Source organism: Amborella trichopoda, chromosome 5 (genome assembly GCF_054954075.1).
Source record: "Amborella trichopoda isolate Santa Cruz 75 chromosome 5, AtrichopodaSantaCruz75HAP2 v2.0, whole genome shotgun sequence".
In the NCBI taxonomy this organism is placed as follows: Eukaryota; Viridiplantae; Streptophyta; class Magnoliopsida; order Amborellales; family Amborellaceae; genus Amborella; species Amborella trichopoda.
The window spans coordinates 18572862-18589263 of record NC_142340.1 but is presented as its reverse complement, the minus strand read 5'-3'; the positions used below and the strand labels follow the sequence as shown (position 1 = coordinate 18589263).

At 35.1% G+C, this 16402-nt stretch overlaps 1 protein-coding gene across 8 annotated transcripts in view; it reads right to left on the bottom strand.

Annotated features, from left to right (window-relative positions):
- The window catches only part of LOC18448218 (putative beta-1,3-galactosyltransferase 12), a 39080-nt gene extending 26139 nt beyond the window's left edge, over positions 1 to 12941 (bottom strand). For 2 of the 8 annotated variants that reach the window (XR_016056073.1, XR_016056075.1), the window contains exons 1-6: positions 12382 to 12941; positions 11967 to 12119; positions 11800 to 11882; positions 11547 to 11666; positions 11205 to 11318; positions 8898 to 9040 (exon numbers count right to left, since the gene is read on the bottom strand). Coding sequence is in view for 3 of the 8 variants with exons in the window: in XM_020675999.2 (XP_020531658.1) it covers positions 2364 to 2368; positions 8898 to 9040; positions 11205 to 11318; positions 11567 to 11666; positions 11800 to 11882; positions 11967 to 12119; positions 12382 to 12770 (987 nt within the window). In the remaining 5 variants the exon portion in view is untranslated. Of the gene's footprint in view, positions 1 to 2165; positions 2369 to 8897; positions 9041 to 10499; positions 11319 to 11546; positions 11667 to 11799; positions 11883 to 11966; positions 12120 to 12381 lie in introns of those variants that run through there. The other 6 variants (XM_011630227.3, XM_088867613.1, XR_016056074.1 and 3 more) reach the window with 5 other exon arrangements.
- Between the last annotated feature and the right edge of the window lie 3461 nt (positions 12942 to 16402).

The window sequence follows — 16402 nt, the reverse complement described above, 5'->3', positions numbered from 1 at the left end:
AATTTTGTAATAACATGAACAATTGCAAATATTTCCTTTTTTACTGTTGAATAATTTTGTTGAGCTGGGTTCCAGGTTTTAGAGGTAAATCGGACCAATTGCTCTTGTTTCCATACAGCACCAAGTCCTTCTTCAGAGGCATCTGTTTCTACTATTTTAAATGTTGTAGGACATGACAGGGCTAGGCATGGTAATGTATTCATAGTAATGGTAGGATCTAACTTTAAATCCTTTCGTATTCATGATCCTTAGCTTTAAAGAATCCAATCCCCATTCTTTGAATAATAACCTTTTTAATTTGGAATTTTGAATATGCTATTTCATTATCGTTATTTCTAGAATGGTGAACTATAAAAACTAATCTTGATTCTATCGGGATACATTCGTACCATTCTCTGCATCTGTCTCCATTATTAGGATGCATATGCTGCCTGAGGTATAAAGCAGCTATTTCAGTCGGAGTTTTTTACTGATGCTCATTTTCAATGATCGATATCTTGTACTTGCCTCCTTATTAAAGAATTTGGTGTTGATGGAGATGTCAGAGATGATCCTGGACTAAGAACTATTTCCATCGTCTGTTTTTGATGTTGTTGGCTCCTTCTGCCCTCCCTTGCCATCTTGCTTCACGGCGACTTTGAGCTTACTACTGTAAATTTTTCTCAGAATTTTTATTTAATAGTTCAGTTTGCTACTGGTGATACAGTTAGACCACTGTAATAATAACTTGGCTCTAATACCATATAGCGGAACTTAAAAACTCTATCTAATAGGTCCGCTACTACTAGTAATACATTACGTGTTAATAACAGAGAGGAAGTCATAATAGACAATATAGAGAAACAGATCCAAAACTGGAATATACCTAAGGTACCTGTTTCAAATGTCTATAGTAAAGGAACGTTTGATTTTAAAAGTAGTTTTTCTATTAAAACTATTGAACAAAGTATTTGTCACGGAAACTCAGGACAAATTCCAATTACTTTCCCCTAGAATGATTGAAGATCATAAAAGGAAATAATACAAATACTTACACATTGGTCTAATACAAATAGCTGTCAAACTATTGACAAGAACAGGATTAAATAATTTTGTTCTACTCTGTCTAAGAGACAGCAGGCATAAGAGATTCACTGATTCCTTGTTAGGAATAGTAGAATCCAGTCTCTGTAACGGCCCCATTTATTTCAACTGTTTTCCAAATTTCTCGATGACCTTAACAGATCCTAATTTACTAAAAGTCCTGACCCTAAACCTTAAAAGTCAAGGTTTTGATATGGACCCAGGTTCTCAAAATCTAGCATTTGTTTACCGCATATGTTATAAGGTAATGAATACTCTATGTCCAAATGCTAGGCAAATGGATTCAAAAGAACAAACCATATTTTTCCAGACAAACATGAAAAAGTCAAATCTAGTCATACCAAAGTCAGTGGCATGGTCTTAGGTAAAATTACCAGAAAGATGGTCCTTACAAACTGAATCCCAAATCAGGAACCCTGAGAATAAAGACCCTGAACAAATAATAGAATATTCTGATGGAGAGATAGAAATCAGTTTTCCATCCTCCAGGAGAACTACCTTAAGAATTGTTGAACCTAGCATTAGGGATCCGCCTAGAAGCTCTACCTCTTCGATCCCTCAGTCAGAATATAAAAGGTTATCCACACACAAGAAAACTATTATCGAAAGACTTAATAGAACTCCAAATCAGGTTCAACAACCAACCTATAAAGTAGATACTCCAGGTTCTTCTGAAATAGAAAAACAATAACCAACACCCTCTGACCTGGACTTTGATGTAAATGTTATTCAAAAAGAAGAATTTAAAATTGACAAAGAATGGATCAGAAAAGACTTCTACTCGGAAGAAAATAGATTAATAAGAGAATGGTTCTTCAAAGAATTTAAAGAACCACTGAGAGATGCCTTTCATCTGAAATTTAATCGTTTCATGATAAAACATAAGGCAACTGTCAAGTTTTTTAAATGGTTAAAATATATAGCAAAAGATTATGGAATAAAAATTCCAAAATTTGATGTCGAAAAATCTTTTCAAACTTTTCAAACCACCAAATGAGAAACAATTGAGTCTATGCATCCCCCCGAAACTAGTTTATAGGTTAAAGAAGAAAAATTAGGACCTAAAGAAAGCGACCAAAGTATGACTAAGCCTGATGGAATACCTCATATTATTGAACAGAATAATTATACAAATATTTTCCTCCAAACAATAGGAAAGAAAACTACAAGAGTAGAAAATGCAGTAAACATGTTGAAACCAACTCCTGAACTCAAAAGGTCGGTTAGGCAAAAGGAAGCCGTCCTATTCAAGCCTCCTCCAACTATTGAAGCAGAAAAATTCAACCTGCAAGGGATAAAGAAAAAAGAGAAAACTAGTGAGTTAATAGATGAACTGGTCAAAAGATTGAAAAAGCTAAATATTAATGAAAAGGCCCAGTCCTCCAAAACTCAGAAAGGAGATTTTCTGGTTTTGCAAAAGGCACCTAAAAAAGAAATTGAAGAAATGGAAAAAGCTTTCAAAACTGAAAGTTTAGATACAAATAGAATTCACTATGGGAAAAAAGTAAAGACCTGTGTCCCAAACCCTAATGTACTATCCCAGACCTACCCCAGTAGATCTGCAGATAGAAGAAGCCCTAATCTCTATCCAGTTTCCTACTCAGGAAAATCCATAGTGAATTGGAAAATCGATGGCATGGCTGAAAACCATATCTTAGATCTCATGAAACATATGACCATGTATGCTACTGCATGCAAGGCAAGTGGAAACCAAGATCATGCGATAGCCAAAGCCATAATATGTGGATTTACCGAGTGGTTAAGAGGTTGGTGGAATTTTCATATGGATGAAGAATCAAAGAACCAAATATTAAATCCCTCAAAACAATGGATAGTTAAAAGAGAAGATGGCCAAGATAATATAGTACAAGAACGAGATGCAGGCAATACATTGATATATATCATCACCCTCCATTTTGTAGGAAGTACTGCTTTGTTGGCAGCAAGATCAGAAGATTTATTATCAAATCTAAGGTGTCCAACACTCTCCCATTATAAATGGTACAAAGATGTATTTTTCTCAAGACTACTATCAAGAGAAGATAGTAAGTCAGAACATTGGAAAGAAAAATTCATAGCTGGTCTACCCCACTTTTTTGCAGGAAAGGTAAAAGCAAGGCATAAAAATAAGCATGGTGGACTTATTCCTTATTCTTTGTATACACTAGGTGAATTATCAACTGAAATCTGTGCAGAAGGTCTGGCTCTATGTAAGGACTTGAAACTTCGAAGACCATTAGAAAAACAGAGAATAACGGGGAGAAAGGAACAAGGGGATTTCTATGAACAATTTGGATTTAATACTCTACCCCCTATAAAGCCATTTCCTAATAGAAAACATGAAAAATTTAGAAAAAGAAAATTTAAACATTATTCAAAGGCAAAAGAAAAATTTTCCAAAAAATTCTTACAAGATAAACCAGCTTTTAAGCATAGGGGAAAAAGGAAAATCCCTGTCTGTTATAATTGTGGCAAAGTAGGCCATTACAAAAACTAATGTAGGGTTCAAAGAAAAATTAACTCTTTGGAAATAGATAATAATAACAAATAACAATTATTTGAAATACTTCAAATAGAAGATGAAACCTCTAATTCCTCTGAATTAGAAGAGGAAGAGGAAATGTTGATTGGGGAAATTAATGATGAGGATATCAGCAGTTGTGATTCAGACTCTGATAGTGAAAATAACCCAAAGAAAGAAAATTGCCAATGTGATTTTTACAAGGCAATAATGGACATGAACGGGTTAAGCATCAATACCCTCACAAAAGAAGAAGATCTGATAATAGACCTCATTGACAAAATAACGGACCCAGAGGCTAAAAAAGAAGCCTTATTCCAATACATCAATATGTCAAAAACCCCATCAAGAAAACCCAAATCTTCTCTTGTCCCAACAAAAGAAGATTATATTTTCCAAGATATTTTGAAAAGGGTACAAAACAAAACATATACCAAAAAGGATCCATCAATATCTGAGCTAAAAAAGGAAATTAATGAAGTCAGAAATGAGTTGATAAATCTAAAATCAAGGGAACAAATCTTCGAATTAACCAAGAATCCTATCAACGAAGCAATTGAAGAAGAAAATATAGAAGGCGAATTTGATAATCTGATCACTGAGTATAATATTCCTATACCACCTGAGGTCGAAGATATCCTTCCTAAACCTGAAACCTCCAAAGCTGGTATGAATATAATAGAAAAGGTCCAAAATTGTAAATATGTAAACCTAATAGACAAAATTATAACCCAAAAATGGTTTACCAATATCAAAATCGTAGTTCAAAAAGAATACAGCTTCCAAACTACCACCCTGATAGATTCAGGAGCAGACCTAAATTGCATTAATGAAGGATTAGTACAACCTAAATACTTCAGCAAGACTACCCAAATCCTTAATACTGCAAATGGCAGCAAAATGCTTATAAATTATAAACTGACAGATACTGCAGTATGTAATAATGGAGCTTGCTTCAATTACGATTGATGATACAGGGATAGAAGCTAGTATTGAAGCGCATAAGGTCAAATTTACCTTTATTGAAAATCCCAGAGTCCATGAAATCAATAATATTAAAATAAGAATTCTTCGAAAGAAAAATTTTTGTATCATTTAAAAGAAGAAATCAACTACAAAAATATAGAAGAAAAGTTCTCTTCCTGAAATTCAAAATAAGATAAAATCTCTAAAAATAGATATGGAAAGAAATATATGCGCCGATATCCCCAATGCTTTTTGGGATAGAAAGCAACATGTAGTAGAACTTCCATATGAACCAGATTTCGAAAAAAGAAAAATTCCCACTAAAGCAAGACCTATTCAAATGAACAATAGGTTACTCAAAATCTGCAAAAGAGAGATAAAAGAGTTATTGGATGAAAAGCATATCATGAAAAGCTCATCACCATGGAGTTCTTCGGCTTTTTATGTGGAAAAAGCCTCCAAAATAGAAAGCGGGACTCGAAGATTGGTTGTAAATTACAAACCACTTAACAAAGTTTTAAGATGGATCAGATATCCAATCCCAAAAAAAAGAGACCTATTGGATAGACTAGTCAATGCTTGTATATTTTCAAAATTTGATCTTAAATCATGTTATTGGCAAATCCAGATTGCCGAAAAAGATAAATACAAAACTGCTTTTAATCTCCCATTTGGACAATTTGATTGGAATGTTCTGCCATTCGGATTAAAGAATGCACCATCCGAATTCCAAAATATCATGAATGAAATCTTTAATCCTTTTACCAAATTCATGATTGTTTATATTGATGATGTACTTGTTTTCTCTGAATCAATTGATCAACATTGGAAACATTTAAGTACAATAAAAAATGCTGGCTTAGTAGTTTCTGAAAGAAAAATAAATTTATGCCAGACAAAAATTAGATTTTTAAAACATAATGCTTTCCAAGGAAGAATTATTCCCACTGATAGAGCAATTGAATTTGCATCCAAATTTCCAGATATAATTATAGGAAAACTTGAATTACAAAGATTCCTTGGTTGTTTAAATTATATTTCAAATTTTTACAAAGATTTGGCAATAGACACAAAGCCTCTATTCCAAAGGTTAAAAAAGAATCTTCCAGAATGGACTGAAGAACATACCAAGGCAGTAAGAAAGATTAAAATAAAGGCTAAAGAATTACCATGCCTAGCCCTGTCAAGTCCCACAGCATTTAAAATAGTAGAAACAGATGCCTCAGAACAAGGACTTGTTGCTGTATTGAAACAAAAGGTGAATAATCAAGAGCAATTGGTCTGATTTACCTCTAAAACTTGGAACCCAGATCAACAAAATTATTCAACAGTAAAAAAGGAAATACCTGCAATTGTTCATGCTATTACAAAATTTCAAAGTGATCTTCTTAATCAATCATTCCTTTGAGAATGGATTGTAAAGCAGCCAAGGACATCCTCCAAAAAGATGTAAAAAATCTCGTGTCTAAACAAATCTTTGCAAGATGACAAGGTATTCTCTCCGCCTTGAATTTACTATTGAGCATATTAATGGTAATACCAATTATTTGCCTGACTTCTTGACCCGAGAATGTTTGCAGGGAGGGCAGAATGAGCCAATAACAACACCAAAAACAGAAGATGGAAATAGTCCCTAGTCCAAGATCATCCTTGGCATCCCCAGCAACACCAAATTCTTTAATAAGGAGGCAAATACAAGATATCGATATATCTCCCCTCCAAAATCCAATAAGCACTCAAACTTCTAGTGCAAAATCTATATATTTAGAGACAGCATATATTCCCTTGCTGATCATTGAAAATGAGCATCAGTCAAAAACTCCCACTGAAATAGCTGCTTTATACCTCAGGCAGCATATTCATCCTAATAATAAATACATATGCAAAGAATAGTACGAATGTTTCCTGATAGAATCAGTATCAGTTTTTATACTTCACCATTCTAGAAATAACAATAATGAAATAGCATATTCAAAATTCCAAATTAAAAAGGTTATTACCTACAAAGAATGGGGACTGGATCCTTTAAAGTCAAGAATCATGAATACGAAAGGATTTAAAATTAGATCCTCCATTACTATGAATACATAAAGGCTTGGGATGAAGTCTTTTCATACCAGAATATAAAAAATTCCCATAACTGGTATATTCTGTTCAAAATAACAGAACCAAATGATTTTCCAAATCGGATTAAAAATTGGTTCTCCATATGGGGATCCACAAACCAAATACTTTCAAAAGAACTGCAAATTTCACAAAGAAAATTCTCTGAATACAATAGGAAAAGTCTAAAAAGAGGCTACCACATATATTTTATGACCTTATATCACGTCCCATGGATTTTAAAATGGAAGTACCAGGTCTCAGCAGGTGATATGGACATATATGATTATATCCTCAAACTACAACGACAAATCCATATCAAATGGTGGGATAGTTACAAAAATGACTCCTTAAATCCAGACAAAATCAAAATGAAATTTATACCTTCAACACCACCTCAAAAGATGGATATCTCATAATATGTTGCAATTTTACAGCAACAAAACCCCAAAATGTCCATAGAAGAGCTTAAAATAAAGCTCTGGAATGCCATAGAAAATAATGAAGAACAAATGTCCACTTCTACCCCAAGTGACGAACCCAAAGATTACAGTCCAGTGAATGGTGACGATTGCGACGGCATTATAACTCAATTCTTTAGCCTTTTGAAATTCAGATCTTCTTCTTTTGTGAGGGTATTGATGCTTAACCGGTTTATATTTGTAAAAATCACATTGGCAATTTTCTTCTTTTGGGTTATCTTCACTGTCAGAGTCTGAATCAGAACTGTTGATAATGATATATGTATATATATATATGGCCTCCACCCATATTAGTGCCAATGGTTCCTTCCAACGCTCCAAATGCATATATAACCTTGCTATTTTTCTCTCAATTTGTTGGAGTTGTAGACTCAAGCTTAAGAGAGTCTAAGGCAATCCTAGAAAGCCTCAAAATAGGGTCCACCAGCACTTTTAGAACCATGGAGATCAAAATAAAGGGAGACAATAACATTTTTGCTCTGGGAATCCATGAGTGAGGGTTGCCCCTGGCGCCTACTCCCAATCTTTGTCTGGATGCATTGCATTTGCAAGGCTCTGAGGTGCCCTTGTGCCACATTTGTAGACACACAAATCAAGCTGCAGATGTGTAAAAGAAGATGCAGCTCGGGCTGCCAACAGTTGACGTAAGCTCGAATGATTCCTTGTCTACTACTACTAATGCTTGTCATTCTGCTCTCATATCCCCCTCCACTCTAAAGCCCTCTTATTCTCTTGATCTCTACTCTCAATCTGTTATTCTCTCTCTACCTCTCATTCTCACCCTTCTACTCTTCTTGCACCCCTCTCCATCTCTTTGTAATTGTATTCTCTTTACCCAAGTTGTGCTACCTTCCCACGGCCCCCACCACACCCCCCCCCCCCCTCCCTCTCTCCTTACCTTGAAAAATTCGATAGAAACCTAGTCCTTACTTCCTTCATCTTACTATTGCCAATTTCCAAGAGTAAATCACATATTTCTCTCTCTCCCTCTGTCCCTTTCATTTGCCCCGCAACCCTTCCCTGCATCCATCTCCTATCTCCCTCTCCTACTCGCCCTTCTTCCTATCCTTACCTGCCCAAATCTCTCTATCCTCCAGCATCCTGCATCCATTCTCTCTCTTTAAAACAGTAGAGTGCCCGACTTGTGGGTTGCCTACACCCTAATCCATTGATGTACATATTAATGAGGAGCTGCGTTTTTGTATTACATGCCCATGGTTGGCCTTTTTATTATTTCGCTCCTTTTTGTAGTATACTTGTACTTCAGCACCTATCTTGTGGGAAGCCTTGAACCTCACTTCTCGTGAGCTTTCTATATCTACATTTTACAAATATTAATATATTGTCATCCGTTATGAAAAAAGAAAATGTTCCTACTTGAAAAGTGTAGTGAAAACATCACAAAAGAATAGACAGAAATTATAAGAATTCTTATGCCTTTTTTTTTTGTTGGGGGTGTTGGGTGAATTATGACTTTTCTTTCACTAACTACATAAAATTTTTATTTTACAGAAAAAAAGTATCACGTTCCTTCTTGACATGCTTCATTCTTATCAATGACCATCCAGCAAAAAGAAAAACACATGGATAATAAGTATCAAAAGCCCTAGTAATCCAATAAAAAATTCATACCTCTCACAATCTCTTCCATTTTTCACAGCATATCATGATATTTCATTCATATTAATCCTATTCCAAGTAATAATCTGTAGTTGACAGGGACATCAATCTGATGGTTTTACCTGAACACTTGGGCAGGTCCCACACTGCAATTGAAGTTGGCGTGCATCGAGGATCACAAATGGCTCGGTTATCTTCATGATTAACATTCATGGCTAACATCCATGATCCAACAGTTACATCCTCATTGCTGAACATTCTCAAGCTGCAAACCAAGAAATTTCTTCAGATTGCAAGTACGAAAGGAAATGCATATAAAATAAGTAACATTGAAATAAAGAACAGGTGTTTTGGTTCCAAGATATCGAAGACTGAAGACAGTGCAACCATAGGGATAAAATACAACTCTGAAAAAAATAAGAAACATGCTTCCATGATAGTAAAATATACCACTTATGCGATTTCAAGAAAAAATAACAAGTGGATGTCAGATCTTTAATTTCTTGTGGAAGTGAATGAAAGAGCTTAATATCATGGAACAAGTATCAGTGCACAAATTGTAATTTACCTTGGTGTCGTGGAGTGTATGGAATAGCAGCTATCTTTAGTTTATGTGTTAATACAATATAGACTAACAGATTTTTTATATCCTGATGTTTGTCACTCGAGACTTTTTATGAGAAATCTCAAACAGCACTGCACTGACAAAAGAGTTCAACAGTTTTATCTCCTCATCTCAGTTATATAAAAACATGTTTTTTCAATGATTTCCATAAAGTCACAAAATACAAAGATTTCTTTACCAAGAACACAGAGTCAGAATATTTGATGTCTCCGAATAACAAGTTCAAACTCATCTCAGCTGTTTTAGACTTGACTGACTTGCATTAGAAACATGAGTAGTAAGTCGAATTTCTTCGTCAAGCTTGTACTACACCAACTTCTCCAAATTCCAGTGGAGATTTGATTTTAAGCCGATGACCGATATGAAAGGAACTTACCGTTGTTTTTGGGGATTGCGATGGCGAATTAACACTAAAAACTCCAAATGCAGGAAGCGATTGAGTCAATGCAACATGTGTGCACTTACGCAACACAGAGTACTCGTATGAACAAGTGAGACGTCAGTTTGGACGACAGGACTGTGGAGATTTATAGGGTGAAAGTTGATTAGTGGATGAAGGCACCCAAGCAAAGCCTTGTTCTGATTCGTTTATCAGTAAAACAATATTAATGAGTTATTCAGAAATCCGCCAAATAGTTAAGAATGATCAATCCTAACCCTTTACATATTCTAGATTGATAGAATGAGACCACCCCATTTGATGTTCATCAGTATACTTTAATTCATAGAGGTACAACACACAGAGACCAATGAAAAGACAATGAATGGTCATCTCATGAATGGCATAAAAAGAGTAATTTAGCTCTTTCATTTCACTCATTTCTACATTCGTAAGACAAAACAATGGAAGCAATATATTACAGTGAATCACTTGGCAAACTTGGGAGGCTCTGGATATTCAGAATTTTGACTGCTAGGCGAGGACATTGGGTTTCTCTCTTTTGCTTCTATAAAGAAATCATTCTTCAAAAACAAAAGACAAAAAATCATTCAGCCTTTTGGGCCTTTGTGTGCAATCCTAATTCTGTTATCCACTAAATCAGAATGGACTACAACAACGATAAGATCAAATTATCAAGGAAGGCAGGCCGCTGATTACAATGTGGCCACTAAAAGACCAAGGTCCAAGCAGCTGGCTTCTGATTGCGCACTAGAAGCCAACAATGTCCATCTAAGAGGAGGAAATTAATACTGTGTTACAAGCCAATCCAATTATTGGCAAGCCTTTTAGATACTTGACAACCCTGAGTCTTTCCCTGCATCTGTTTAAGTGAAGAATCACATTAATGTCACTGCTCCATTATAGATAATGTAAAAGATAACAAGCCGATACCACTCTTTCCTCTAAGCAGCAATGTTGATAATCCATTATAGATAATGTAAAAGATAACAAGACGATACCACTCTTTCCTCTAAGCAGCTATGTTGATAAACAAGGGACATTTCATTCTCTTGGCACCATATAGATGAGTTCAATACAAAGGCATTCAGTTACAGCGATCAGAAAACCCTCACGTGTCTAAATACAAAACCAATAAATATAAAAGGAGAATGCATACCTAAATAATGGCCTTCCACAGAAAGAGGATTATCGTGTGTGGGATCAAAATTTCATTTCTTTGAAAAAGCAAAAAACAAACAATAGATGTCAAGAGAGATAAGAATATGAGATCACGATTAAACAGAAACTACCCACTATAAGGCTGAACACTTTTATTGTAAGAACTGGTGACAATATATATTAATACTATAAGGCTAACCATTTTTAAGAAATTAATCAGTGTCAACAAAATGATCAGCTTACCTGTCATTCCTAGCAATTGCCAGAGATGCCACCACTTCTGCGGACAGGGCATATATAGGCCCATAAGCGTGATAGAAATACTCATTCCCAAGTAAGTGGCCTGACTTCTCAAACCTGCAAAATATTTATTTAAGCAATGAAAATAAGAAGCACACTTAATGGCGAAATCTTAAGTTATTGTAAGTATGCACACTCCAATCAGATTCTTTATTGATGATAATACAATCTTATATCACTCAATCTTTCTATGTATCTTGAATGCATGGATCCAACTCTTTCTTTTGTGCTCCACTTGAAACCACAATCAAATGACAAAATAATAAAAAAATGCCAAACTCATACCCACGAGGTTTCTCCTATACCATTTCATCTTCGGATCTGTGATTACAGGGCCCTTTTTCATGCATCCAATGTAAGTTCGAGTGTCAGGACGTTCCTTAGCTAGAAGGGTTGCAAGTCGATCTGATAAATCAAAAAATAAACTTTTGTGTATCAATAACTGAAGGAAATGTTTCTTTATATGGTTAAACTAATCAGAAAAAACATCACATGATGATGTCATTTTTAAAGGACAAGTTGAGGAGTTTCAGATCACCTGGTCGGAGATATATGTCATCATCGGCTTTGACATAAAACTCTGCCTCAAAAAGATCGAAAGCAGCTTTGAAGAATGCCAATCTAGAAAAAAGGAAAAACGCTACATTAACCAAAGCCAAGCTATGCCAATATAAGAATGAGGTCTTCCTAATCCTCGAATCTCACGTCTTATAGGGGAGTTTTAAGTAGTCCTCTTCAACATCTATCACCATGAAATCATTGTATTTCTCAATCTCTTCCTCAAGTTCTGCCATTTTCTTCACATCTTTTGTGTGTCCGATGACAAATCTGAATGCCAGACCAGTCGAATGTTCCAGGCTGCAAATGGTGGATTCCAATAATTTTAGTAATTTGTTTCAGAGTGGTCTCTCTCTCTCTCGTATGGGCAGAAGAAACTCCCAAACCACAATTAGGAAATTATAGATTTCCATTGAAATTCAAATGTGAAGAACAAAATAAATTTTGAAGATCTAGAAATTATAGTCAGAGAAGCTCATCAAAAGCAAACTACCCAGAAAGACCAAAGCCAAAGCATTTAGGAAGAGAGAGAGAGGAGAGGCTTCAGATGAATTGCAGGTACCTGATTAGGCCATCAGGGTTAGAAGGAAACCATGTCTCTCTAAGAGCTTGACGTCGATCTTTGGAGGAGAAGCCAGTCTGAATACCCACCATGCCCAAGAGCTTGGGTCGATCCACCAATGGATCAGAATGAGAATTAGAGTGAGAATTTTGATAGTGGGAGGAGGCTAAGAAGGTCCTGAGAGTGTCCTGGGCTCGACCGCACCTGAATATGTAGACAGGCTTGGGTCTGAGGAGAGCATAAGCAGAGAGGAGAATGCCCGAAACCGCGATGCAGAAACAGAGGAGAGGAATGCAGTAATTGTGGGGTCGAAAAACCACCTTCCCCTTCAATTTCCCATCGTCGTCGCGTTTCCTCCAGAATGGGAGGAGGGAAGTGGTGCTGCTCATTGCAGCAGTTGCAAACAAGCTCCGTACAAACTATTTCTTCAATTCCTCTCTCTCTTCTCTGACCTTCTGAACCTCCCCTGCTAGAGAAATACACATGAACAATCAGAGAGAGAGAGAGAGAGTAGATTGTGATGGGGGAGACAGAGGGCGTGCGATGGGAATGCAGAGTACGATAGAAGTTTTAAATTTCTGTGGTTTTTAGTTTGGACGATCCCGCCTGAGAGAGACTGCCTCAGTTAACTGTTGACGCGACCCTGCTCTCTTTTATTCATGGAAAAGAAAGGAGTACGGTTTTTTATTGCCATGCAGCGCTAGCGCTATAAATAAATAAGGGAAATGTTTCATTGTGATCCCAACAATTTATAAGTTAAATGTGACCATAGTTAGCAAGTCCGGGACTATCAATAAATTGGCTTATTATAATATTAAAAATAAATCACTTTTATTTTAAAAAATCGGATAACAAATACGAATAAACAACAATACTTCATATAAAGATATTGTTAATATATCGGATTAGGCTAAAAAAATCAGATAAATTTATAATATTAGAATTTTTGAAATTCTAAAAAAATTATGTCAAAGCCATCAATTACTAATTTATCTATAAAAACTTTACTAGACTAATATAATTAAGTTAATTAATTTAGATGTCTCGTGACTCTCATCCAAATATCCAATATTAAATATATAATTAATTAGTATATACCAAAAAAAAGTACCATATAAATCTACCCATTAAATACTTTAAAAAACATCACACCTACTTATTACATACAAAAACAAATATACTATATAAATTTATTCATTAAAATACTTTAAATATGGTATGGTGACAAATATATTATAAATTTATTCATTAAATACTTAAACATAACTGTTACTTAGCAGGTACCAAAAAATAAATACCCGATTTTTATTTTCTCGTTACAATTATTTAACTATGGTATGGTGACTATAGTCAGTTCATACCTATGGTTAAAGTTTTATAAATTTCTTTTGTTGAAAAGAAATTTGTAAAAATTTGGGTTTTACATGTATTATGTGTAGAGAGAGAAGAAGGAAGAACGAGGAAGGAAGAAGAGAAGAAGAGAGAAGAAAGAAGAAAGAAGAAGGAAGAGAAAAAAATAGGGCTCGGCTCATAGCCATTAGGGTTTATAAAGAGAAGAAGGAAGAAAAAAATGGTTTTCACAAACCTTAATGGAAGGGGCCCTAACTTACTTTTAGAGAGAGAGAAGGAAGAACTCTAATGAAAGAGGCCCTAACTGATTTCTAGAGAGAGAAAAGGAAGATGGGATGCTGATTTGGTATAATGTGAAGAGGGCTTTTCATTTTCTCGAGGAAACAGAGTTGATGGATTAAATTTGGGGAACTAATCCTATATGTACAATTGCTTACTCTTGTAAGTTTACAATTTACACAATCAAAAACAAAATATTGATTACTTGGTCCTATAGTCACACTCTTTGCTTCTCATTCATCAGTAAAAAAATATGGTTTGAGCTTTAATTCATGCCATTAACAGTAATTTCATAAAAGCAATTATCACAAATAATCACAGCAATCTGCTTGTATATGATTTTTTTACACAATGGTTTACTTTACAAAATGATTTGCTATAAACATTATTTCATTTACACAATGATTTTCCAGAAAGACAACTGAAATTTGCATCTATTTGATTAAGTTTTTTAAAAAAATTCATACCATCAATCTGCAACTCTGGCTTTGAAGAACACAGTAGGGATAAAAGTTTCTATTTCAATCTTTTTTTTTTTTAAAAGTAATTTTTTTTTTAAAGCATGGAAGTAGCAATGGCTACAATAGACAAAACAGGAAAAACTTATTTTTCAAAAAAAATATAGGTAAAAAAGGATATGATTTTTGTCCCTGATTTAAATCGTATGATGAAAAAAACCCGTTTAAAACTGGTTTATGAAAATTACGTGATTTTTTGCCGACCTTTTCAAAAAATCGCTGTTTTAAAATATTTCCATAAAAACACTGAATTTTTTAAAAAATTGCCAATTAATGGCGATTTGCAGCCATTCGATGCTCATACCACAATATCATGTCTTTATTTTTATTTTTATTTTCTACAAAATACTTTTGGATGAAATTTAGGCATACCATCATAAACTTGGGACCAACTTGGAAAAAATAAAAATATATTTTTTATATAAAAATAAATGATCAAAATACCCCTACTATTTTCAAGGGTATTTGGTAATTTTTTAGTACATAAATATTTTTCTATATTTTTTTTCAAATGTGCCTTGTCATATCTATGCATGCGCCAAAATTTGATTCAAATTTATTTATAAAATAAAAATAAAAAATAAAACATTATTAGTTGTCTGATCAAAATTTGACAGTTAAGTGCTAACTTGTGACATTGTAACTCAAGCCATCTCAGCCTTCTACTCAGATCTGGTGGTTGAAAATAGGGGTCACATATATACCATTAATGTGGGTGGAGTCACATAGAAAGCCCTCCCAATAAACAAAGCAGCGCCTTAAAACTCATTGAAAATTGTTGTTCTAGTTTTTTTTTTTTTTGAACAATTAACCGAGAGTTTTCATTGATGATTAAAAAGGTGCAACAAAAAGAAAACAAAGAAAACAAAAAAAAAAGAAATTAGAGAGAGAGAGAGAGAGAGGAGCAAAGGGTGGGGAAAGCCACCCAAAAGTCACGCCGCAAGACCCCTGGCAAGAGCATCAACATGTCCATTCCGATCCTAATGGATATGGACAAAATGAACCTCCCTTCCACGGAGACATAGATCAATACAGTCGCGAGTGTGGACCCACTACCAAGGAGTAGAAGAAGGGTGGAGATACCACTTAATAACATTGAGGGAGTCTCATTCAATGACCACGCTAAGGAAAATGTCCTCAAGTTTGTTGAGCCCATGATAAATAGCCTAAAGTTCCGCTTTATTAGCGGAGCATGGGTGTAAACTACCATGGTAAGTCTAGATAGTACACCCCAAACTATCCTTAAGGAGACTCCCATAAGTGGCTACATGTCCATCCTCCGTTGCACTGCCATCAAAATTGAGCTTAACCCACCCGCTTGGTCGAGGGAACCAATAACAGTCTTTCAAAAATTTCCTCTTTTTCAAAGCCAATAGGTCACTAGCTATGCGAGTAAAAAACTCCTTATGAAAATGCTTAAAGGGTAATTGTACCTGGCCCCATCCAACAAAAGTTTTAAGATGGAGGCTATGATGTATTCTACACCTCTTGCTTACCCATCAAAGCATCTAGCATTCATCTCCTTTCAAATAGTCAAAAGAACTGTTGCGACACATAAACGCCATAAGAGCAACCCCAAAGAGAAGAAAGGAGGCGACTAGCCATGTTGAAATATACCATCAATGTGGTACGATATCATCCAATGCCAATTGCACTTAGAGAGGAGCCGGTCCCAAACTTGCCGAGCAAGAGGGAAGTAAGAAATATATGAGAAGCACACTCCGCATCCTGTTTACAAAAGATGCAAACATTAATAATGGGGACACCCCTGATACAAAGTTGATCAATAGTTAAAATACGGCCACAACTAAGAAGCTATAGAAAAGCTCTCACTCGTAGAGGGGCCTTGCATTTCCACACCATAGAGGAGAAAG